Here is a 24,671-nt window from a genome sequence, read left to right as displayed (position 1 = left end):
AATATAAATATTTTAAGATGACATTTTATAAAACTTACTATTATTTATCATAAATATAATTTTTTTGTGTATTTATGGGTGCAATTTGAAAGTTTCCAATTATGTTAGGATAAAATATATTTTATAAAACTGATTATTTAAAATAAATGTAAATTTTTTGTGAATTAAAATTTCAAGTTCTGGTTATTTTGATAGATTATATTTTATATATATCATATTATAAATTATATAGATTATAAATTGTATTATAGGTTATATAGATTCGACATATTATACCATATAGATTCTATACACTGCTCGGTGTATACTATAGATTATATACAGTCTATTATACAATTATTACAGCTCCTATGGATTATATACAGCCTATTATACAATTATTACAGCTCCTATAGATTATATACAGCCTATTATACAATTATTACAGCTCCTATGGATTATATACAGCCTATTATACAATTATTACAGCTCCTATAGATTATATACAGTCTATTATACAATTATTACAGCTCCTATGGATTATATACAGCCTATTATACAATTATTACAGCTCCTATAGATTATATACAGCCTATTATACAATTATTACAGCTCCTATGGATTATATACAGCCTATTATACAATTATTACAGCTCCTATGGATTATATACAGTCTATTATACAATTATTACAGCTCCTATGGATTATATACAGTCTATTATACAATTATTACAGCTCCTATGGATTATATACAGTCTATTATACAATTATTACAGCTCCTATGGATTATATACAGTCTATTATACAATTATTACAGCTCCTATGGATTATATACAGTCTATTATACAATTATTACAGCTCCTATGGATGATGCAGAGGGCTGAATATTATGGTATGGACAGGGCCCTTTATTTGCTGCGACCTTTAACTAAGCCCCGCCTGCGCCCTGTGATTGGCTGGCGGGGTCTTTCCGTGCGCGGGGTGAGAGGTCGCGGCGTGAGTCGGTGAGAGGCCGGGGCCGGAGAGATGTCCTACTGCCGGCAGCAAGGTGAGGGGGCGAGGGGGAGAGGTGGAGAGGTGGAGAGGTAAGGGGGCAGAGAGGGGGAGAAGGTGAGGGGGTGAGGGGGAGAGGGGGAGAAGGGGAGGGGGAGAGAGAGAGAGAGGGGGAGAGAGAGGGGGAAAGTGGGGGGAGAAGGGGAGGGAAGGAAGGAGAGAGACGGGGGGAGGACGGGAGGACGGGAGGGAGATGTCCCACTGCCGGCAGCAAGGTAGACGACGGGGGGAGGGGGGCAGCGAGGGAAGGGTAAAGGAGGGTGGGCGGGAGATGAAGCGCCCTGGGAGTTGATGAATGGAGCGGCGGGGCCCGGGGCCGATACAATGTGTCCAGCGAGCGGCAACAATGTAACAGCGCGGGCCGGGGAGCGAGCTCAGTATCACTGGGCACCGGGTGTACGGGCACCGGGTGTACGGCGGGGCACGGGCACCGGGTGTACGGGCACCGGGTGTACGGCGGGGCATGGGCACCGGGTGTATGGGCACCGGGTGTACGGGCACTGGGTGTATGGCGGGGCACGGGCACCGGGTGTACGGGCACCGGGTGTACGGTGGGGCACGGGCACCAGGTGTATGGGCACCGGGTGTACGGTGGGGCACGGGCACCGGGTGTATGGGCACTGGGTGTATGGCGGGGCACGGACACCGGGTGTATGGCGGGGCACGGGCACCGGGTGTACGGGCACCGGGTGTACGGCGGGGCATGGGCACCGGGTGTACGGCGGGGCACGGGCACCGGGTGTATGGGCACCGGGTGTACGGTGGGGCACGGGCACCGGGTGTACGGGCACCGGGTGTACGGCGGGGCACGGGCACCGGGTGTACGGCGGGGCACGGGCACCGGGTGTACAGCGGGGCACGGGCACCGGGTGTACGGCGGGGCACGGGCACCGGGTGTACGGCGGGGCACGGGCACCGGGTGTACGGGCACCGGGTGTATGGCGGGGTACGGGCACCGGGTGTACGGGCACCGGGTGTACGGGCACCGGGTGTACGGGCACCGGGTGTACGGGCACCGGGTGTACGGTGGGGCACGGGCACCAGGTGTACGGTGGGGCACGGGCACCGGGTGTATGGGCACCGGGTGTATGGCGGGGCACGGGCACCGGGTGTATGGCGGGGCACGGGCACCGGGTGTACGGCGGGGCATGGGCACCGGGTGTATGGGCACCGGGTGTACGGCGGGGCACGGGCACCGGGTGTATGGGCACCGGGTGTACGGTGGGGCACGGGCACCGGGTGTACGGCGGGGCACCGGGTGTACGGGCACCGGGTGTACGGCGGGGCACGGGCACCGGGTGTATGGTGGGGCACGGGCACCGGGTGTATGGGCACCGGGTGTGCGGCGGGGCACGGGCACCGGGTGTGCGGCGGGGCACGGGCACCGGGTGTGCGGCGGGGCACGGGCACCGGGTGTGCGGCGGGGCACGGGCACCGGGTGTGCGGCGGGGCACGGGCACCGGGTGTGCGGCGGGGCACGGGCACCGGGTGTGCGGCGGGGCACGGGCACCGGGTGTGCGGCGGGGCACGGGCACCGGGTGTGCGGCGGGGCACGGGCACCGGGTGTGCGGCGGGGCACTGGGAGCGGACCGGGTGTACGGTGGGGCACGGGCACCGGGTGTACGGCGGGGCACTGGGAGCGGACCGGGTGTACGGTGGGGTACCGGGTGCCGGGAGGACTCGGTACGGGCGGTGGTGATTGCTGTTATTAGGATTCCAAAGGGACGAGATAATGTCGACCATGACAAGCTATTTCTTTCAGACTTCAAGGTAGATATTTTTCAGAAAATAACATTTTGGGATCCAGTATATGAGTAATTTGAGACATGACGTGTTTATAGATTACACAAATTGGGGTTGTATTCTCTGGAGTTTCGAAGGTTAAGGGGTGATCTGATCGAAGTTTATAAGATATTAAGGGGAACAGATAGGGTGGATAGAGAGAAACTATTTCCGCTGGTTGGGGATTCTAGGAGTAGGGGGCACAGTCTAAAAATTAGAGCCAGACCTTTCAGGAGCGAGATTAGAAAACATTTCTACACACAAAGGGTTGTAGTAGTTTGGAACTCTCTTCCGCAAACGGCAATTGATACTAGCTCAATTGCTAAATTTAAATCTGAGATAGATAGCTTTTTGGCAACCAAAGGTATTAAGGGATATGGGCCAAAGGCATATATATGGAGTTAGATCACAGATCAGCCATGATCTTATCAAATGGCGGAACAGGCACGAGGGGCTGAATGGCCTACTCCTGTTCCTATGAGTGTAACAGGCTCGGGAGGAACAGGTGACTTTGGACCAATGGTTCCCAAAGCTCTCCCACACTGGGGGGTTTTCCTCACCTCATGTCTGGGTCTGTTGTAGACTCACTGATGGAGATTGATTGCTGTGATTGGCCAACAATCCATTATCTTTGTATCCTGTGACTACCAGGGTGGTAGAAGGTGAACTAGATGGACCCTGAGCTGAGCTTCCGACCCCATATCCTCTCCATCACCAAGACCGCCTACTTCCACCTCCGTAACATCGCCCGTCTCCGCCCCTGCCTTCAAGAAGGGGAGTAGGGAAAAACCGGGGAACTACAGGCCAGTGAGCCTAACATCAGTGGTAGGAAAATTATTGGAAAAAATTCTGAAGGACAAAATTAGTCTCCACTTGGAGAAGCAAGGATTAATCAGGGATAGTCAACATGGCTTTGTCAAGGGAAGATCATGTCTGACTAATTTGATTGAATTTTTTGAGGGGGTGACTAGGCGTGTGGATGAGGGTAACGCAGTGGATGTGGTATACATGGATTTCAGTAAGGCCTTCGATAAAGTCCCCCACAGGAGACTGGTCAAGAAGGTACGAGCCCATGGAGTCCAGGGTGCCTTGGCACTTTGGATACAAAACTGGCTTAGTGGCAGAAGGCAGAGGGTGATGGTCGAAGGTTGTTTTTGTGACTGGAAGCCTGTGGCCAGTGGGGTACCACAGGGATCTGTGCTGGGTCCCTTGCTGTTTGTGGTCTACATTAACGACTTGGATATGAATGTAAAAGGTATGATCAGTAAGTTCGCTGATGATACAAAAATTGGTAGGGTGGTAAATAGCGAGGAGGATAGCCTCAGTCTGCAGGACGATATAGATGGGTTGGTCAGATGGGCGGAACAGTGGCAAATGGAATTTAACCCGGAAAAGTGCGAGGTGATGCACTTTGGAGGGACTAACAAGGCAAGGGAATACACAATGAATGGGAGGACCCTAGGCAAGACAGAGGGTCAGAGGGATCTTGGTGTGCAAGTTCACAGATCCCTGAAGGCGGCGGAACAGGTAGATAAGGTGGTAAAGAAGGCATATGGGATACTTGCCTTTATTAGCCGAGGCATAGAATATAAGAGCAAGGAGGTTATGATGGAGCTGTATAAAACACTGGTTAGGCCACAGCTGGAGTACTGTGTGCAGTTCTGGTCGCCGCACTACAGGAAGGATGTGATCGCTTTGGAGAGGGTGCAGAGGAGATTCACCAGGATGTTACCAGGGCTGGAGCGCTTCAGCTATGAAGAGAGACTGGGAAGATTGGGTTTGTTTTCCTTGGAGCAGAGGAGGCTGAGGGGGGACATGATTGAGGTGTACAAAATTATGAGGGGCACAGATAGGATGGATACTAAGGAGCTTTCTCCCTTCGTTGAGGGTTCTATAACAAGGGGGCATAGATTCAAGGTAAAAGGCGGGAGGTTTAGAGGGGATTTGAGAAAGAACTTTTTCACCCAGAGGGTGGTTGGAGTCTGGAACTCACTGCCTGAGAGGGTTGTGGAGGCAGGAACCCTCACAACATTCAAGAAGCATTTGGATGAGCACTTGAAATGCCATAGCATACAAGGCTACGGACCAAATGCTGGAATATGGGATTAGATTAGACTGGGCTTGATGGCCGGCGCGGACACGATGGGCCGAAGGGCCTCTATCCGTGCTGTATAACTCTATGACTCTATGAGCTCATCCGCTGCTTAAACCCTCATCCGTGCCTTTGTTACCTCCAGACTCAACTTTTCCAATGCTCACCTGGCCGGTCTACCACCTTCCACCCTCCGTAAATTCCAGCTCATCCAAAACTCTGCTGCCCCGTATCCTAACTCGCACTAAGTCCCGTTCACCCATCACCCCCTGTGCTCGCTGACCTACATTGGCTCCCGGTCCGGGAACGCCTCGATTTTTAAAATTCTCATCCTTGTGTTCAAATCCCTCGATGGCCTCACCCCTCCCTATCTCTGTAACCTCCTGCAGCCCTGCAACCCTCCGAGATTTTTTTTTAAAATTCGTTCACGGGATGTGGGCGTCGCTGGCGAGGCCGGCATTTATTGCCCATCCCTAATTGCCCTTGAGAAGGTGGTGGTGAGCCGCCTTCTTGAACCGCTGCAGTCCGTGTGGTGACGGTTCTCCCACAGTGCTGTTAGGAAGGGAGTTCCAGGATTTTGACCCAGCGACAATGAAGGAACGGTGATATATTTCCAAGTCGGGATGGTGTGTGACTTGGAGGGGAACGTGCAGGCGGTGTTGTTCCCATGCGCCTGCTGCTCTTGTCCTTCTAGGTGGTGGAGGTCGCGGGTTTGGGAGGTGCTGTTGAAGAAGCCTTGGCAAGTTGCTGCAGTGCATCCTGTGGATGGTGCACACTGCAGCCACAGTGCGCCGGTGGTGAAGGGAGTGAATGTTTAGGGTGGTGGATGGGGTGCCAATCAAGCGGGCTGCTTTATCTTGGATGGTGACGAGCTTCTTGAGTGTTGTTGGAGCTGCAGTCATCCAGGCAAGTGGAGAGTATTCCATCACACTCCTGACTTGTGCCTTGTAGATGGTGGAAAGGCTTTGGGGAGTCAGGAGGTGAGTCACTCGCCGCAGAATACCCAGCCTCTGACCTGCTCTCGTAGCCACAATATTTATATGGCTGGTCCAGTTAAGTTTCTGGTCAATGGTGACCCCCAGGATGTTGATGGTGGGGGATTCGGCGATGGTAATGCCGTTGAATGTCAAGGGGAGGTGGTTAGACTCTCTCTTGTTGGAGATGGTCATTGCCTGGCACTTATCTGGCGCGAATGTTACTTGCCACTTATGAGCCCAAGCCTGGATGTTGTCCAGGTCTTGCTGCATGCAGGCATGGACTGCTTCATTATCTGAGGGGTTGCGAATGGAACTGAACACTGTGCAGTCATCAGCGAACATCCCCATTTCTGACCTTATGATGGAGGGAAGGTCATTGATGAAGCAGCTGAAGATGGTTGGGCCCAGGACATTGCCCTGAGGAACTCCTGCAGCAATGCCCTGGGGCTGAGATGATTGGCCTCCAACAACCACTACCATCTTCCTTTGTGCTAGGTATGACTCCAGCCACTGGAGAGTTTTCCCCCTGATTCCCATTGACTTCAATTTTACTAGGGCTCCTTGGTGCCACACTCGGTCAAATGCTGCCTTGATGTCAAGGGCAGTCACTCTCACCTCACCTCTGGAATTCAGCTCTTTTGTCCATGTTTGGACCAAGGCTGTAATGAGGTCTGGAGCCGAGTGGTCCTGGCGGAACCCAAACTGAGCATCGGTGAGCAGGTTATTGGTGAGTAAGTGCCGCTTGATAGCACTGTCGACGACACCTTCCATCACTTTGCTGATGATTGAGAGTAGACTGATGGGGCGGTAATTGGCCGGATTGGATGTGTCCTGCTTTTTGTGGACAGGACATACCTGGGCAATTTTCCACATTGTCGGGTAGATGCCAGTGTTGTAGCTGTACTGGAACAGCTTGGCTAGAGGCGCAGCTAGTTCTGGAGCACAAGTCTTCAGCACTACAACTGGGATGTTGTCGGGGCCCATAGCCTTTGCTGTATCCAGTGCACTCAGCCATTTCTTGATATCACGTGGAGTGAATCGAATTGGCCGAAGACTGGCTTCCGTGATGGTGGGGATATCGGGAGGAGGCAGAGATGGATCATCCACTCGGCACTTCTGGCTGAAGATGGTTGCAAACGCTTCAGCCTTGTCTTTTGCACTCACGTGCTGGACTCCGCCATCATTGAGAATGGGGATGTTTGCAGAGCCTCCTCCTCCCGTTAGTTGTTTAATTGTCCACCACCATTCACGACTGGATATGGCAGGACTGCAGAGCTTTGATCTGATCCGTTGGTTGTGGAATCGCTTAGCTCTGTCTATAGCATGTTGCTTCCGCTGTTTAGCATGCATGTAGTCCTGAGTTGTAGCTTCACCAGGTTGGCACCTCATTTTTAGGTATGCCTGGTGCTGCTCCTGGCATGCTCTTCTACATTCCTCATTGAACCAGGGTTGATCCCCTGGCTTGTTGGCAATGGTAGAGTGAGGAATATGCCAGGCCATGAGGTTACAGATTGTGCTGGAATACAATTCTGCTGCTGCTGATGGCCCACAGCGCCTCATGGATGCCCAGTTTTGAGCTGCTAGATCCATTCTGAATCTATCCCATTTAGCACGGTGGTAGTGCCACACAACACGTTGGATGGTGTCCTCAATGCGAAGACGGGACTTCATCTCCACGAGGACTGTGCGGTGGTCACTCCCACCTGCGTTCCTCCAATTCTGGCCTCTTCTGCATCCCCGATTTTAATCGCTCCACCATTGCGGCCGTGCCTTCAGCTGCCTAGGCCCTAAGCTCTGGAATTCCCTCCCTAAACCTCTCCCCCTCTCCGCCTCTCTCTTCTCCTTTTAAGACGCTCCTTAAAACCTACCTCTTTGACCTGGCTTAATATCTCCTAATGTGGCTCAGTGTCAAATTTTGTCTGATAATCGTTCCTGTGAGGCGCCTTGGGACGTTTCACTATTTTAAAGGCACTGAGAGGTAAACGGATTGGGCCGACAGGGGGCAAATACAATTTAATGCAGAGAAGTGTGAGGTACTGAATTTATGGGAGGAAAATGGTGAATGGGAGGATGCACTTTATAGAAAGACACAGAGGGAGTGGGGGGAAAAGATACCCTGAGGATCAAATAGAGAATTTCCTGAAATTGCAAGTGCAGGTCGATGAAGCCATAAAGATATGGCACCAGAATTTTGGGCTTTTAAAAAAAAAAAATCGCAGTGTACAAGAGTAAAGAATTACAGAATCATACAGCACAGAAGGAGGCCATTCGGCCCATCGTGTCTGTGCCGGCTCTTTGAAAGAGCTATCCAATTATTACCACTCCCCCCCCCTGCTCTTTCCCCACAGCCCAGTAAATTTCTCCTTTACAATTCCCCTTTGAAAGTTATTATTGAATCTGCTTCCCCCGCCCTTTCAGGCAGCGCATTCCAGATCAGAACAACTCGCTACGTTTTTATTTTTAAATGTCTCCTCATCTCCCCTCTGGTTCTTTTGCTAATTATCTTAAATCTGTGTCCTGTGGTTACTGACCCTCCTGCCACTGGAAACAGTTTCTCCTTATTTACTCTATCAAAACCGTTCATGATTTTGAACGCCTCAATCAAATCTCCGCCTTAACCTTCTCTGCTCTGAGGAGAATAAGTAATGAGTTTGTACACGGTAATGCGCAGGCCGCAGTTCGAGTAAAGTGTGCGGTTTTGGGAGCCCATTATAGAAAGAACATTAAAGCCGTAGAGAGAGTACAGTGTAGATTGACCAGGTACGACGCTCGTGAAGAGAGATTGGAGATACTGGGACTATTTTTCTACTGGAGCAGAGATGGTTCAGAGGAGATCGAACAGATTTTCCTACATTACAACAGTGACTACACTTCAAAAGTACTTCATTGACTGTAAAGCGCTTTAGGACGTCCTGAGGATGTGAAAGGTGCTGTATAAATGCAGCTTCTTCCTTCCTCTCTCTCTTTATGTACAAGTCTAATGCCTTCTCCACGATTTTCAGGCAAAGACAAGGTCATTTTCGTGACCAAGGAGGATCACGAGGCTCCCAGCAGTGCTGAGTTGATAGCAGATGATCCCAATGACCCTTATGAAGACCACGGTGAGTTATGTGTATTGTGTTTTGTGTTGAGAGGCTGCTCGTTGATCACAGGGTCTGTCTGATCTCCAGCAGTGACCAATCGGTCGGTCACTTATATCCCAGATTGGACCCCCACTCCCCTCGCCCCACCATTGGCGGCCGTGCCTTCAGCCGCCTAAGCCCTAAGCTCTGGAATTCTCTTCCTAAACCCCTCTCTCCTCCTTTTAAAACGCTCCTTAAAACCTACCTCATTGACTGAGCTTTTGGTCGCTTGTCCTAACATCTCCTTATGTGGCTCGTGTCAAATTTTGTCTGTTTTTACTACGTTAAAGGTGCTGTATAAATGCAAGTTGTTGTTGAGTGCTGCTAAAGTTTAACCGGCTGAAGCCCCACTGTTTACCTGCGTTAAGGAGCTTCCATCCCATACTCTTCCATCCCACCTCCCCTACTCTCCTCTCCTCTCCCACCCCGTGCTTGTTTTCCGAGGAACATCCTTTCTGTTAAACCGTTGACCTTGCGGACTTACCTGGGACCAAGTGGGACCCCCATCTGGAGAGACTGCGTTCAGTTCTGGGCACCGCACCTCAGGAAGGATATATTGGCCTTGGAGGGGGTGCAGCGCAGATTCACCAGAATGATACCGGGGCTAAAAGGGTTAAATTACGAGGACAGGTTCCATAAACTTGGCTTGTATTCCCTCGAGTATAGAAGATTAAGGAGTGATCTAATTGAGGTGATTAAGATGATTAAAGGATTTGATAGGGTAGATAGAGAGAAACTATTTCCTCTGGTGGGGGGAGTCCAGAACAAGGGGGCAGAACCTTAAAATTAGAGCCGGGCCGTTCAGAGGTGATGTCAGGAAGCACTTCTTCACACAAAGGGGAGTGGAAATCTGGAACTCTTTTTTTTCCCCCAAATGCTGGGGGTCAATTGGAGATTTCAAGACTGAGATCGATAGAGTTTTGTAGGGTGAGGGTATCGAGGGATACGGAGCCGAGGTGGGTAAATGGAGTTGAGGAACAAATCAGCCATGATCTGACTGAATGGCAGAAAGCAAAGAGAGGGCATGAAAAAATACTGACAAGTAAAATTAAGGAAAACCCAAAAATGTTTTATAAATACATAAAGAGCAAGAGGATAACTAAGGAAAGAGTAGGGCCGATTAGAGACCAAAAAGGTAACCTGTGTGTGGAGGTGGAAGATGTGGGGATGGTTCTTAATGAATACTTTGCATCTGTCTTCACAAAAGAGGGGGACGATGTCGAGATTGTAGTTAAGGAGGAGGAGTGTGAAATATTGGATGGGATAAACATAGTGAGAGAGGAAATATTAAGGGGTTTAGCATCTTTGAAAGTAGATAAATCGCCAGGCCCGGATGAAATGTATCCCAGGTTGTTAAGAGAAGCAAGGGAGGAAATAGCGGAGGCTCTGACCATCATTTTCCAATCCTCACTGGATACAGGCGTGGTGCCAGAGGATTGGAGGACTGCTAATGTTGTACCATTGTTTAAAACTGGAGAAAGAGATAGATCGAGTAATTATAGGCCAATCAGTCTAACCTCGGTGGTGGGCAAATTATTGGAATCGATTCTGAGGGACAGGATAAATCGTCATTTAGAAAGACACGGATTAATCAAGGACAGTCAGCATGGATTTGTTAAGGGAAGGTCGTGTCTGACTAACTTAATTGAATTTTTTGAGGTGGTAACAAGGAGGGTCGATGAGGGTAATGTGTTTGATGTAGTCTACATGGATTTTAGCAAGGCTTTTGACAAGGTCCCACATGGCAGACTGGTCAAAAAAGTAAAAGCCCATGGGATCCAAGGGAAAGTGGCAAGTTGGATCCAAAATTGGCTCAGTGGCAGGAAGCAAAGGGTAATGGTCAACGGGTGTTTTTGCAACTGGAAGGCTGTTTCCACTGGGGTTCCGCAAGGCTCAGTACTTGGTCCCATGTTTTTTGTGGTATATATTAATGATTTAGACTTAATCAAGCCCCCTACATTTAAGAAGTTTGCAGATGATACAAAAATTGGCCGTGTGGTTGATAGTGAGGAGGAAAGCTGTAGACTGCAGGAAGATATCAATGGACTGGTCAGGTGGGCAGAAAAGCGGCCAATGGAATTCCCATTGTGAATCCCACAGCCTCATAACTCTCTCTGTGTGAAGAGGTTTCTCCTGCCCTCTGTTCTAAATCTCTTATATTTAATCTTGTATCTCTGCCCCCCACCCCCCCACCCCTCGTTCCTGACCCCTCGACTACTGGAAGCAGTCTCCTTCTATCTACCCTGTCCCATCCTTTTGTAACTTTAAACACTTCTATCATATTGCCCCATAATTGGCCTTGTTCTAACGAGAAAAGACTCGACCTTTCAAGTCTTCATGTTTGTTTTTCCTCCTCCCGGGCAGCATCCTCGTGAATCTGCATTGCGGCCTGTGTAAGTGGCCCCAGAACTGAACCCTGTGGGACGTCGCTACCCACTTCCAACCACTCGGAGAAACTGCCCTTAAGTCGCACTCTCTGCTTTCTCCCTTCTAACTAAATTTTAATCCATTTTGCTATCCTTGCCTTAATTTCATACCCATTAATCTCTGCTCAAAATCTCCCATCTGGTTCCTTGTGTAAGTCTTTCTTAAAGTCCATGTACTCTACATCCACTGCATTTCCCTCATCTACCACATCTGCCCATATCCTAACTCGCACAAAGTAACCCCGTTCATCCATCGCCCCCTGTGCTCGCTGACCCACATTGGCTCCCGGACCGGGAACACCTCGATTTTGAAATTCTCATCCTTGTTTTCAAATCCCTCCATGGCCCCCCCCCCCAAAACTTTTCTGTGTAACCTCCTCCAGCTCTACAACCCTCAGATCTCTGCGCTCCCCCAATTCTGGCCTCTTTCGCATCCCCGGTTTTAATCGCTCCACCATTGGCGGCTGTGCCTTCAGCTGCCTGGGCCCTAAGCTCTGGAATTCCCTCCCCAATCTCTCTCTCTCTCTCTCTCTCTCCTCCTTTTAAGATGCTCCTTAAAACCTACCTCTTTAACCAAGTTTTTGGTCACCTATCTTAATATCCCCTATTCTTTCTCTGTGTCAAATATTGTCTGATAATCGCTCGTGTGTAGCGCCTTGGGATGTTTTATTATGTTAAAGGCAAGTTATGCACAAAATGGTGCTTCAGGGCATTTCATCGTATGAAACCTTTTCAGACGCTTCAACTCGACGAGATGCAAAGCATCTCCGTCTCTTGTCCAACTGAGGTTTTTTTTTTGTTTTCGGGTGATGGATTAGTTTTCCGACCAATATATAACTTTCACAAGAAGCCTCCGATTTAATCAGGAATCTGGGTGACGCGTAGGATTAGTTGCTGATCTTTTACCTCGATTCAAACGTATCCCAGGTTCCCAGACTGGTTGGGATGAAAGTTACCTCTTCCTGTCAGTGTCTGACATGAGCAGGATAATGACAAATGGAATGCAATCCAGAGAAGTGTGAGGTAATGCATTTGGGGAGGGCAAACAAGGCAAGGGAGTACACAATAAATGGGAGGATACTGAGTGGTTTGGAGGCACAAAGGGACCTTGGAGTGCATGTCCACAGATCCCTGAAGGTAGCAGGACAGGTAGATAAGGTGGCTAAAAAGGCATAAGGGATACTTTCCTTTATTAGCCGAGGCACAGAATATAAGAGCAGGGACGTTATGCTGGAATTGTTTAAAATGTTGGTTAGGCCGCAGTTTGAGTACTGTGTACAGTTCTGGTCACCACATTACAGGAAAGATGTGATTGCACCGGAGAGGGTACAGAGGAGATTTACGAAGATGTTGCCAGGACTGGAGAATTTTAGCTATGAGGAAAGATTGGATAGGCTGGGGCTGTTTTCTTTGGAACAGAAGAGGCTGAGGGGTGATTTAATTTTTTTAAATTTGTTCATGGGATGTGGGCGTCGCTGGCGAGGCCGGCATTTATTGCCCATCCCTGATTGCCCTTGAGAAGGTGGTGATGAGCCGCCTTCTTGAACCGCTGCAGTCCGTGTGGTGACGGTTCTCCCACAGTGCTGTTAGGAAGGGAGTTCCAGGATTTTGACCCAGCGACAATGAAGGAACGGCGATATATTTCCAAGTCGGGATGGTGTGTGACTTGGAGGGGAACGTGCAGGTGGTGTTGTTCCCATGTGCCTGCTGCTCTTGTCCTTCTAGCTGGTAGAGGTCGTGGGTTTGGTAGGTGCTGTCGAAGAAGCCTTGGCGAGTTGCTGCATTGCATCCTGTGGATGGTACACACTACAGCCACAGTGCGCCGGTGGTGAAGGGAGTGAATGTTTAGGGTGGTGGATGGGGTGCCAATCAAGCGGGCTGCTTTATCTTGGATGGTGTCGAGCTTCTTGAGTGTTGTTGAAGCTGCACTCATCCAAGCAAGTGGAGAGTATTCCATCACACTCCTGACTTGTGCCTTGTAGATGGTGGAAAGGCTTTGGGGAGTCAGGAGGTGAGTCACTCGCCGCAGAATACCCAGCCTCTGACCTGCTCTTGTAGCCACAATATTTATATGGCTGATCCAGTTAAGTTTCTGGTCAATGGTGACCCCCAGGATGTTGATGGTGGGGAATTCGGCGATGGTAATGCCGTTGAATGTCAAGGGGAGATGGTTAGACTCTCTCTTGTTGGAGATGGTCATTGCCTGGCACTTATCTGGCGCGAATGTTACTTGCCACTTATGAGCCCAAGCCTGGATGTTGTCCAGGTCTTGCTGCATGCAGGCTCGGACTGCTTCATTATTTGAGGGGTTGCGAATGGAACTGAACACTGTGCAGTCATCAGCAAACATCCCCATTTCTGACCTTATGATGGAGGGAAGGTCATTGATGAAGCAGCTGAAGATGGTTGGGCCTAGGACACTGCCCTGAGGAACTCCTGCAGCAATGTCCTGGGGCTGAGATGATTGGCCTCCAACAACCACTACCATCTTCCTTTGTGCTAGGTATGACTCCAGCCACTGGAGAGTTTTCCCCCTGATTCCCATTGACTTCAATTTTACTAAGGCTCCTTGGTGCCACACTCGGTCAAATGCTGCCTTGCTGTCAAGGGCAGTCACTCTCACCTCACCTCTGGAATTCAGCTCTTTTGTCCATGTTTGGACCAAGGCTGTAATGAGGTCTGGAGCCGAGTGGTCCTGGCGGAACCCAAACTGAGCATCGGTGAGCAGGTTATTGGTGAGTAAGTGCCGCTTGATAGCACTGTCGACGACACCTTCCATCACTTTGCTGATGATTGAGAGTTCACAGATGGGGCGGTAATTGGCCGGATTGGATTTGTCCTGCTTTTTGTGGACAGGACATACCTGGGCAATTTTCCACATTGTCTGGTGGATGCCAGTGTTGTAGCTGTACTGGAACAGCTTGGCTAGAGGCGCGGCTAGTTCTGGAGCACAAATCTTCAGCACTACAGCTGGGATGTTGTCGGGGCCCATAGCCTTTGCTGTATCCAGTGCACTCAGCCGTTTCTTGATATCACGTGGAGTGAATCGAATTGGCCGAAGACTGACTTCCGTGATGGTGGGGATATCGGGAGGAGGCTGAGATGGATCATCCACTCGGCACTTCTGGCTGAAGATGGTTGCAAACGCTTCAGCCTTGTCTTTTGCACTCACGTGCTGGACTCCGCCATCATTGAGAATGGGGATGTTTGCAGAGCCTCCTCCTCCCGTTAGTTGTTTAATTGTCCACCACCATTCAGGACTGGATGTGGCAGGACTGCAGAGCTTTGATCTGATCCGTTGGTTGTGGAATCGCTTCGCTCTGTCTATCGCATATATAATTGGCTGGATTGGATTTGTCCTGCTTTTTGAGGTGTATAAAATTATGACAGGACTAGAGTGAGTGGCTAGGGAGGACCTATTTCACTTAGCAGAGGGGGGAGTGACCAGGGGCATAGATTTCAAGTAATTGGTAGAAGGATTAGAGGGGAGCTGAAAAGAATTTTTGTCACCCAGAGGGTGGTGGGGGTCTGGAACTCACTGCCTGAAAGGGTGGTAGAGGCAGAAACCCTCAACTCATTTAAAAAGTACCTGGATGTGCACCTGAAGAGCCGTAACCTACAGGGCTACGGACCAAGTGCTGGAAAGTGGGATAGCTCTTTTTCGGCCAGCACGGACACGATGGTCCAAATGGCCTCCTTCTGTGCTGTAACTTTCTATGATTCTATGAGATGAGTTTAGCAGTCTGAGTGCGATTCCCAAAGGGGACAAGTCCACAACAGACAAATTTCGCACTTTGTGGTGATCCGTTCAGGGAGGACACCAAGGCGGCAGAGGGGTGGGGAATGGAAAAAATGTGACAAAGGTGCAACAGGGACAGACCTTCTGAAGTTGGGCTCAGGGTCGTATCAAAGCAGCTTTACTCTGTATCTAACCCGTGCTGTACCTGCCCTGGGAGTGTTTGATGGGACAGTGTAGAGGGAGCTTTACTCTGTGTCTAACCCGTGCTGTACCTGCCCTGGGAGTGTTTGATGGGACAGTGTAGAGGGAGCTTTACTCTGTATCTAACCCGTGCTGTACCTGCCCTGGGAGTGTTTGATGGGACAGTGTAGAGGGAGCTTTACTCTGTATCTAACCCTGTACCTGCCCTGGGAGTGTTTGATGGGACAGTGTAGAGTGAGCTTTACTCTGTATCGAACCCTGTACCTGCCCTGGGAGTGTTTGATGGGACAGTGTAGAGGGAGCTTTACTCTGTATCTAACCCGTGCTGTACCTGCCCTGGGAGTGTTTGATGGGACAGTGTAGAGGGAGCTTTACTCTGTATCTAACCCTGTCCCTGACCCTGGGAGTGTTTGATGGGACAGTGTAGAGGGAGCTTTACTCTGTATCTAACCCTGTACCTGCCCTGGGAGTGTTTGATGGGACAGTGTAGAGGGAGCTTCACTCTGTATCTAACCCGTGCTGTACCTGCCCTGGGAGTGTTTGATGGGACAGTGTAGAGGGAGCTTTACTCTGTATCTAACCCTGTACCTGCCCTGGGAGTGTTTGATGGGACAGTGTAGAGTGAGCTTTGCTCACTCCTTGGCTTGACTCCCCAATCTACTTCCTTGATGCGCGGCATCTATTTCTCTCCCTAATGTCTCGCGACGATCACTACATGAAAGGCACTATGCAGGTGCACCATGTGTAGGCAGATGAAGTAGCCATTTTATGCACAGCAAGATCCCACAAACGGGATTGAGGTTCACAACCAGTTAATCTGTATTTTGGGTGGTGTTGGAGGAATGTTGCACTATTAATTGAGCTGCTTAATGCTGGCAATTTCTTTTCAACAAGTAAATGCAGCTTAAAATTGCAGAACTAAATCCGTCCTTAAGTCTCTGATTTATGAAAGCAGTTTCCTTGATTGGATAAATCATTGTAAATAGTAGAAAATTATAAGTGCAGGCCTGCTGCAAAACACTTCTGGCCACCAGGTGGTGACAAATGCCATGTTTTGTTTCCCTCCTCTCCCCATGCCCTGTATCTGGAGCTGGAACTGGTCTCATCAGCAGGATGTTTATTTCGGAGATTATCGTCATTCCTTCTATAAAAGGGTCTTGTGATGCTCTTTAAAACCACCTCTTTGACCAAGCTTGACAACAATAACTTGCATTTATGTCGCTCGCACCTTTATTGTCGGAAAACATCCCGAGGCACATCACAGGAGCGATTATCAGACAAAATTTGACACCGAGCCACATAAGGAGATATTAGGACAGGTGAACAAAAGCTTGGTCAGAGAGGTGGGTTTTAAGGAGGGTCTTAAAGGAGGAGGGAGAAGGTCAAGGAGGGAATTCCTGAGCTTAGGACCTAGATGGATGAAGATGGGGTGAGGGAAATCGGGGATGCGCAAGAGGCCAGAATTGGAGGAACGCAGAGATCTCGGAGGGTTGTGGGGCTGGAGGAGGTGACAGAGATGGGGAGTGGGGTGGGGAGGCCATGGAGGGATTTGAACACAAGGATGAGAATTTTAAAGTTCAGGCTTTGGTGCTCCGGGAGCCAATGTAGGTCAGCGAGCGCAGGGTTATTGTCGTCTTCCATTGTCTCCCTCTCATGAGGTGTTTGGAGAAGGAATGCTGCGCGTGGTGGAGTTTGAAAGGGTGAGGAAGCTTTGCTCTCTGTCGCTGCATTCGGGCAATGGGCAGAAGATTGCCAGTGGTGTTTGAGTTGGTTTCCATCTGTTCCTGAAGCAGCCTGAGGATGTTAAACGTCACGCAGTGTCTGTGCTTCGATTTTAAGAGCTTTGCCGAAACACTTTGTGCCCAATCTCTCGTCCTTCACTCTCACGCAATCATGTTACTGACGGCTTCTGTGACACATGTGGATTGAGTTCGTAGTTTCAGATCAACTGCTTAAAAAAAACTCTTCATTAAAACTTTATTTCCCCTTTTTTTTTCCTAGGAGGTTATGCTAAACCTTTATAAACCACTGGTTAGGTCCCAGCTGGAGTATTGTGTCCAATTCTGGGCACCGCACTTTAGGAAGGATGTCAAGGCCTTGGAGAGGGTGCAGAGGAGATTTACTAGAATGGTCCCAGGGATGAGGAACTTCAGTTATGTGGAGAGACTGGAGAAGCTGGGATTGTTCACCTTAGAGCAGAGAAGGTTAAGGGGAGATTTAATAGAGGGGTTCAAAATCATGAGGGGTTTTGATAGAGTAGAGAGGGAGAAACTGTTTCCAGTGGCAGGAGGGTCGGTAACCAGAGGACACAGATTTAAGATAATTGGCAAAAGAACAGAGATGAGGAGAATTTTTTTTATGCAGTGAGTTGTTATGATCTGGAATGCGCTGCCTGAAAGGGCGGTGGAAGCAGGTTCAGTAGTAACTTGGAAAATAGTAAATACTTGAAAAGGAAAAATTTGCAGGGCTATGGGGAAAGAGCAGGGTGGGGGTGGGACTAATTGGGTAGCTCTTTCAAAAAGCCAGCACAGGCACGATGGGCCGAATGGCGGCCTCCTGTGCTGTATCATTCTACGAGTTTTGGGATGAGGACAAGATAGGGCCTAGCTGTGATGCACTCCCTGGTTGAGTAGTCCGGGGACTCGGGTGAGCTGTTGGAGGGCTGCAGACTTGTATCCCAAGCGCCTTCAGAAAAGAAAGAGAAAGAGAAAGAGAAAGAGAGAGAGAGAGAGAGAGAGAGAGAGAGAAAGAAAAATCTGCAGCCAAATAAAATCACCGAAGCTGTGTAACAGAAGCCCCAAGGGGTGATCAGTCAAACACACAGAGCTATAAAGAGCAAGTGAGAGAGGGAGGGGAGAGTCAGGCTAGGCCTGTTGCCGGGAGCCGCAGAATGGGCTCCTATTTATTAAAAATAAATACCCTGTTCTGTAGCCTCAAAGTTCCTCCTCTGCCGTCATTTTGCCACATAACTATCCAAATATCCTTTGAGGACTTTAATCCAAGTCATGCTGTACATTACTCTCACCTCATTAACTGCAGCCTGCCCTGCAGATGCTTCAAGCTGTTATGTTTTTATAAGTCAGCGCTGCTCTAAAATTTCCTTCCCCACAAACTATGTAGAAAGACTTGAGAAATCAGGTCTGTCTTCACACAAGCAACGCAGGTTACAGGGCAATAGGACAGGAGTAATTTAAGATAATGTAGGGACGGGACAGGGTAGATAGAAGGAGACTGTTTCCAGTAGTCGAGGGTTGGGGGGAGCGGGGGGCCAGAGATACAAGATTAAATGTAAGAGATTTAGAACAGAGGGCAGGAGAAATCTCTTCACACAGAGAGAGTTGTGTGGCTGGTTGAGGCAGAAACAAGGTCAACATTCGAGATTGGATTGGCGAGGGGGAATGAAGGGAAAGGGGTCGAAGGGATGTGGGAACAGGGCCGGTAAACGTGATGAGGAATATTTGTTCATGTGACGGGTAAACATCGGCACGGACTGGTTGGGCCAATGGGCTGTCTCTGTGTTGTAACCTCTGTGTCTTTCTATAAAACCAGCAGTGAGCTGAATGGCCAGTTGATTTGTTTTTTTTCTGGTGGTGTTGGTTGAGGGAGTGATTTTACCCGGGATATCGGGAGAACTCCCCGCTCTTCCAATAATGTCGGGAGATTTCCCGCACCCACCTGACCGGGGGCTTTATCCAGAGGCGTGCAGGCAGCGTTGGACGGACTTGCCTGAGTTTAGTCTCCCAGGAAGAGTCTGGCGCCTGTTGCTTGTGAGGAGTTCCAGATATCGTCTGTCCATCGAGCGAGGCTGGTCAGTTGTGTGGCGACCAACTGCTGGCCATATTCCCGGTGGGTAGTAAACGGGATCTCTCTTGAATCTTGGCGTCTCCAAGCTGACGTGACTGGCAGTGGTAATCCCTCCAGGCAGATCCACAGCTTCCTGGGGAATATTGATGATTGGCCGGCCAGCCTGGCTCATTAATGGAACCTATCACTGGGGGTTGGGATTTACAGGAAACACAGGAACAGGAGGAGGCCATTCAGCCCCTCCAGCCTGTTCCACCATTTAATTAGCTCATGGCTGATCTGTACCTCAACTCCATTTACCCGCCTTTGTTCCATTTCCCTCCATACCCTTACCCAACAAAAATCTATCGATCTCAGTCTTGAAAGCTCCCAGCATCCGCAGCTTTTTATGGGAGAGAGTTCCAGATTTCCACCACCCTTTGTGTGAAAATTTCTTGCTGATTTCGCTCCTGAACGGCCAAGCTCTAATTTTAAGGTTATGCCCCCTTGTTCTTGATTTCCCCACCAGAGGAAATAGTTTCTATCGAGTCCTTTTTACAACTTTTTTCAAGACCTTGATTAGATCACCCCTTCAGCCTTCTATATTCAAGGGACCACAAGCCTAGTCTATGGAACCTGTCCTCGTAATTTAACCCTTTTAGCCCCAGTACCATTCTGGTGAATCTGCGCTGCACCCCCTCCAAGGCCAATATATCCTTCCTGAGGTGCGGTGCCCAGAACTGAACGCAGTCTCTCCAGATGGGGTCTAAACAGAGCTTCATATAAACTGTAGCATAACCTCCACCCCTTTGTATTCCAGCCCCTCGAGATAAAGGCCGAGATTCCATTCGCCTGCGGAAAGCTTTACCCACAAATCAGTTGATGGGGGGGGGGGGGCGAGGGATTGCTCTGTTTTTAAAAAAAACTTGCGTCCAAAGGTGGCGCCAAGTTTGGGTTTTAAAAGCCTGTCGATTGTAGGAGGAAAGAACGGTTGAGGGAGGCGAGGAGTTCCACAGCGCAGAGGGGATACAGGGAGGAGGAAAGTGTAGAGGGCGGGAGGGCCGTGGGGGGGGGCGGTGGGGGCGGGGCCGAGGGCGGTGGGGGCGGGGCCTAGGGCGGGGGGGGGGGGGGACGCGGAGCTGAGGACGGGCTAGACAGGGAAGTACAGAGGAACCCTGACCAGACACGGGAAAGACAGTGACGGAGAGCACGGAGGTGCGAGTGGGATCACTATCAGACGACCACGGGTCGAAGAGTCTCCACAGAAATAGGAGCAGGCTTCAAATCCTGAACAAACTTGGTTTAATTGAGTAATTACCTGCTATTTAAGCAAGAAGAAACAACTTGCATTTATATAGCGCCTTTCACAACCTCTGGATGTCCCAAAGCGCGTCACAGCCAATGAAATACCTTTTGAAGTGTAGTCACTGTTGTAATGTAGGAAACGCGGCAGCCAATTTGCGCACAGCAAGATCCCACAAACAGCAGTGAGATAAATGACCAGATCATCTGTTTTATTGATGTTGGTTGAGGGATAAATATTGGCTCCAGGACTCCCCCCTGCTCTTCTTCCAGTAGTGCCATTGAATCTTTTACATCCACCTGAGAGGGCAGACGGGGCGTTGGTTTGACGTCCCACCTGAGAAACAGCCCCTCCGACAGTGCTGCACTCCCTCAGTGCTGCACTGGGTGTGTCGGACTGGATTATGGGGCTCGAACCCACGACCTTCTGACTGAGAGAGCGAGCCCCGGCTGACACCAGATTTGAAGGGTTCCTTGTATTCTTCCTGGTTTCAGTGTTTCCAGCCCCCCTCCCCTGGGTTAGTCCTGTCAGGGAACCTGCACCGCCCCCCCTTTCCGAGTCCAAACTCCTTGCACGCTAGACTGGAGTGTAAGGGGTGAGATTACACTTCCTGCTCCACACGGAACCCAACCTGCCCTATTTGACCTTCCGTGTTTGTCAATGATTATTATACCGAGGGAAGGGTCAGCTTTTCTCGCTGTAAATTATACGCTGCAGACTGTCATTAAGAGGGAGGGAGGCAATGCAGGAGATTGTTCAAATTCTTGGAATGCGTGCCGTTTACCTTTTGATTTATCTGATCATTTGTCCAATAACCACAGTGTTCCCGAACGTCTTCCCATCTCAAGTGTGTGTAAATTCTGAAGCTGGAATGCAGTCCCCTGTAATTCTCCCCAATCTACCTAATCATGTCATACATACCACATACTGTGTCCTTCTGTACTACATTCTCTCTTTCTCTCTCTCTCTGTGTGTCTCTCTCTCTCTCTCTGTGTCTGTGTCTCTCTCTCTGTGTCTGTCTCACCCTTCCCCACCCTCCTCATTGCTCCCTCTCCCCATTTATTTCTCTCTCACTTTCTCCCCTCCACATCCCTGCCTCTCTCCCGTTCTATATCTTTTTCCCTCCCCATTGCGCTCTCTTCCCATTTCTTTCTCTTACTCTCTCGCTCTGTCCATCTCGCTTCCTGGCAGAGACGGGTGAATGGAGTTGAGGTACAGACCGGCCAAAATCTCGGTGAATGACGGAACGGGCTTGAGGGGCGAATGGCCTCCTCCTCCTCCTCTCCTCCTATGAACCCAGACGAGTGCCAGCAGGCTGATGGACTGTGGATGTCTTCGCAGCTGGCCCCAACCCTGCACTTTAAAACTGCGCAGTGATCAGGAATTGGGAACCCTGCTGATTTTCCCCCTCAACACCCCCCCCCACCAAAGCCCAAGGGCACTGAGGCTAATTGCAGCCCCCCCCCCCCCCCCACCCTAACTGCTACCCCAGTTAACTCTGACAAAGGGTCCCATTAACCCTTGGGCACTTTACAGAAGCTGATGACTCTCTGGGTTCCCCTGTGTTTCCTCTCGCCTGACGCTGTCTATGTTTCGCTGGCTCTCTATCTAGAATCATACGGCACAGGAGGAGGCCATTCGGCCCATCGTGCCTGTGCCGGCTCTTTGAAAGAGCTATCCAATTAGCCCACTCCCCCTGCTCTTTCCCCGTAGCCCTGCAAATTTTCCCCCTTCAAGTATTTATCCAATTCCCTTTTGAAAGTTATTATTGAATCTGCTTCCACCGCCCTTTCAGGCAGCGCATTCCAGATCATCACAACTCACTGATTAAAAATATTTCTTCTCATCTCCCCTCTGGTTCTTTTGCCAATTACCTTAAATCTGTGTCCTCTGGTTACCGACCCTCCTGCCGCTGGAAACAGACTAGATAGGGAGAAGCTATCAAAACCACTCATAATTTTGTTCACCTTTATTAAATCTTCCTTTATCCTTCTCAGCTCTAAGGAGAACAATAAAAAAGAGAGAGACTTGCATTTATACAGCACCTTTCAGGACTTCCCAAAGAGCTTTACAGCCCATTGAAGTACTTTTTGAAGTGTAGGCACTGTTGTAATGTAAGAAGCACGGCAGCCAATTTGCGCTCAGCAAGATCCCACAAACAGCAATGTGATAATGACCAGATAATCTGTTTTAGTGATGTTGGTTGCAACAGGAGGAGGACATTCAGCCCCTCGAGCCTGTTCCGCAGTTTAATTAGATCATGGCCGATCCGTATCTTAACTCCATTTACCCGCCTTTGCTCCGTAACCCTCGATACCCTTACCCAACAAAAATCGATCGATCTCAGTCTTGGAAGCTCCAATTAACCCCCAGCATCTACAGCTTTTTGGGGGAGAGAGTTCCAGATTTCCACTCCCCTTTGTGTGAGGAAGTGCTTCCTGACATCACCCCTGAACGGCCTGGCTCTAATTTTAAGGTTCTGCCCCCTTGTTCTGGACTCCCCCCACCAGAGGAAATAGTTTCTCTCCATCTACCTTATTAAATCCTTTAATCATCTTAAACACCTCAATTAGATCACCCCTTAATCTTCTGTACTCAAGGGAATGAGGGCTAAAAATTGGCCCGGAGTCCGGGTAGAACTCCTCTGCTGTTCTTTGCATTACTGCCATGGGATCTTTTACGCCCACCTGAGAGGGCAGACGGGGCCTCGCCTTAACACCTCATCCGAAAGACACAGCTTCTCCAGTCTCTCCACGTAACTGAAGCCCCCTCACCCCTGGTATCGTTCTGGTAAATCTCCTCCGAGGCCCGTGCCATCCTTCCTAATCTGTGTTCCTCAAAATATGTTTGCAGGTCTGATCTTGCCCAGCGGGGACATCAACTGGAACTGCCCGTGCCTGGGTGGCATGGCAAGCGGTCCCTGCGGGGAGCAGTTCAAATCTGCCTTCTCCTGCTTCCACTACAGCAAAGAGGAGGTGAAGGGCTCAGATTGCCTGGACCAGTTCCGGATGATGCAGGAGTGTATGCAGCGGTACCCTGACCTATACCCGCAGGACGAGGAGGAAGAGGGGGAGGGCGACGCCAACCAGGAGCAGAACAGCGATCTCCCAGCGCACGAGACACCAGCCATGCAGAATCAGGAATCCAGCTAATAGGAGGACGGTGGAGGTGGTCCTCTTTCCCCAGACCCCTCACCCCCCCCCGACCATAAGTCTCCAAATCTTCAAGCCAGCCTTAAAACACAAAGGAAACGAGCGCAGCCAGCTTTTATTACCAGCTGTGTGTTTTTTTTTTGGGGGGGGTTTCTCTTGATGCTGACAGAGGGGGGGAATGTGGAGCAGGTTCGATCCCTGGCCGGGGGGGGGCAGGGTCTCACCGCGAGGGTCTTTGTACGGTAATCGGCACCTTAGCTCAAGAGTATTTACTGTGGGGACCAGGCTTTGTGTTGCTGCAAGGGAATTTCCCACCCAGTTGGTCGATCGATTCTCAGTCCTCGCTGGGAGCTGTTACCCGGTGTAACAACCTCCCTCCTAAGGGAATGCATTCTAGTAAATTAAAGATATTTTTACCTTGTATGTTGCAGTCGATTTGTTTGTGGGCTCTTTTATCAAGTAGGGTTAACTTTTCGTTAACTTCTGCCCCCTCAGTTCCTCCCTCCCCTCCCTCCTTCCCTCCCCTTTCTCCTCTCCTGTGGAAGGTGCCGATTCTCGCTGGGCTTGTAGTACTAGGAAGCCTCACCGAGTCACCATTCTTCAGCTTACTCCTTGCTAGATTCCCAGGCACTGTCTGATATTTTAATTTTTTTTTGCATTTTGTTCCTGGAGACAACTTTAGTTGTGAAATATGAACTGCTAGCTGAAGCCTTGTGAGAGAGAGAGAGACTTTGGAGCGAATTTCCTTGAATCATGAGACAGCACCAAGGTAGAGGGCCTGAAACTTAACTGGGCTCCACCTATCTACGACATCCTTGGTATGGAGGGTACGCGATGAGGTGACTCCAAGATGACATGTCTGCCCAATGGACATTGGATCTAGGGTTGCCAACCCTCCAGGATTGTCCTGGAGTCTCCAGGAATTAACGATTAACCTCCAGGACACTGCTGGAAGCAAAAAACCAGGAAGAAAAATCACAGGGGCGTTAACAACAATTTATATGTTTATAGAGCGCCTGTAACATAGTAAAATGTCCCAAGGCGCTTCACAGGAGCGATTAT

At 49.8% G+C, this 24,671-nt stretch overlaps 1 protein-coding gene across 2 annotated transcripts; it reads left to right on the top strand.

Annotated features, from left to right (window-relative positions):
• Nucleotides 1–938: 938 nt before the first annotated feature.
• On the top strand, nucleotides 939–24,030 carry LOC137334361 (mitochondrial intermembrane space import and assembly protein 40-like). Of its 2 annotated transcripts, none has more exons than XM_067999068.1 (3): nucleotides 939–1,027; nucleotides 8,886–8,984; nucleotides 23,311–24,030. In XM_067999068.1, the coding sequence occupies exons 1-3, from the start codon at nucleotides 1,006–1,008 to the stop codon at nucleotides 23,607–23,609; spliced, it is 420 nt and encodes a 139-aa protein (XP_067855169.1). In that variant the 5' UTR covers nucleotides 939–1,005; the 3' UTR covers nucleotides 23,610–24,030. The 2 variants fall into 2 exon arrangements, with proteins under 2 accessions (XP_067855169.1, XP_067855170.1); XM_067999069.1 differs by lacking the exon at nucleotides 939–1,027 and adding an exon at nucleotides 1,226–1,247.
• The last annotated feature ends 641 nt before the right edge of the window (nucleotides 24,031–24,671 follow it).

The sequence above is a fragment of the Heptranchias perlo genome, chromosome 17 (assembly GCF_035084215.1).
Source record: "Heptranchias perlo isolate sHepPer1 chromosome 17, sHepPer1.hap1, whole genome shotgun sequence".
Classification (NCBI taxonomy): domain Eukaryota; kingdom Metazoa; phylum Chordata; class Chondrichthyes; order Hexanchiformes; family Hexanchidae; genus Heptranchias; species Heptranchias perlo.
This window is presented reverse-complemented; position numbering and strand designations above follow the sequence as displayed.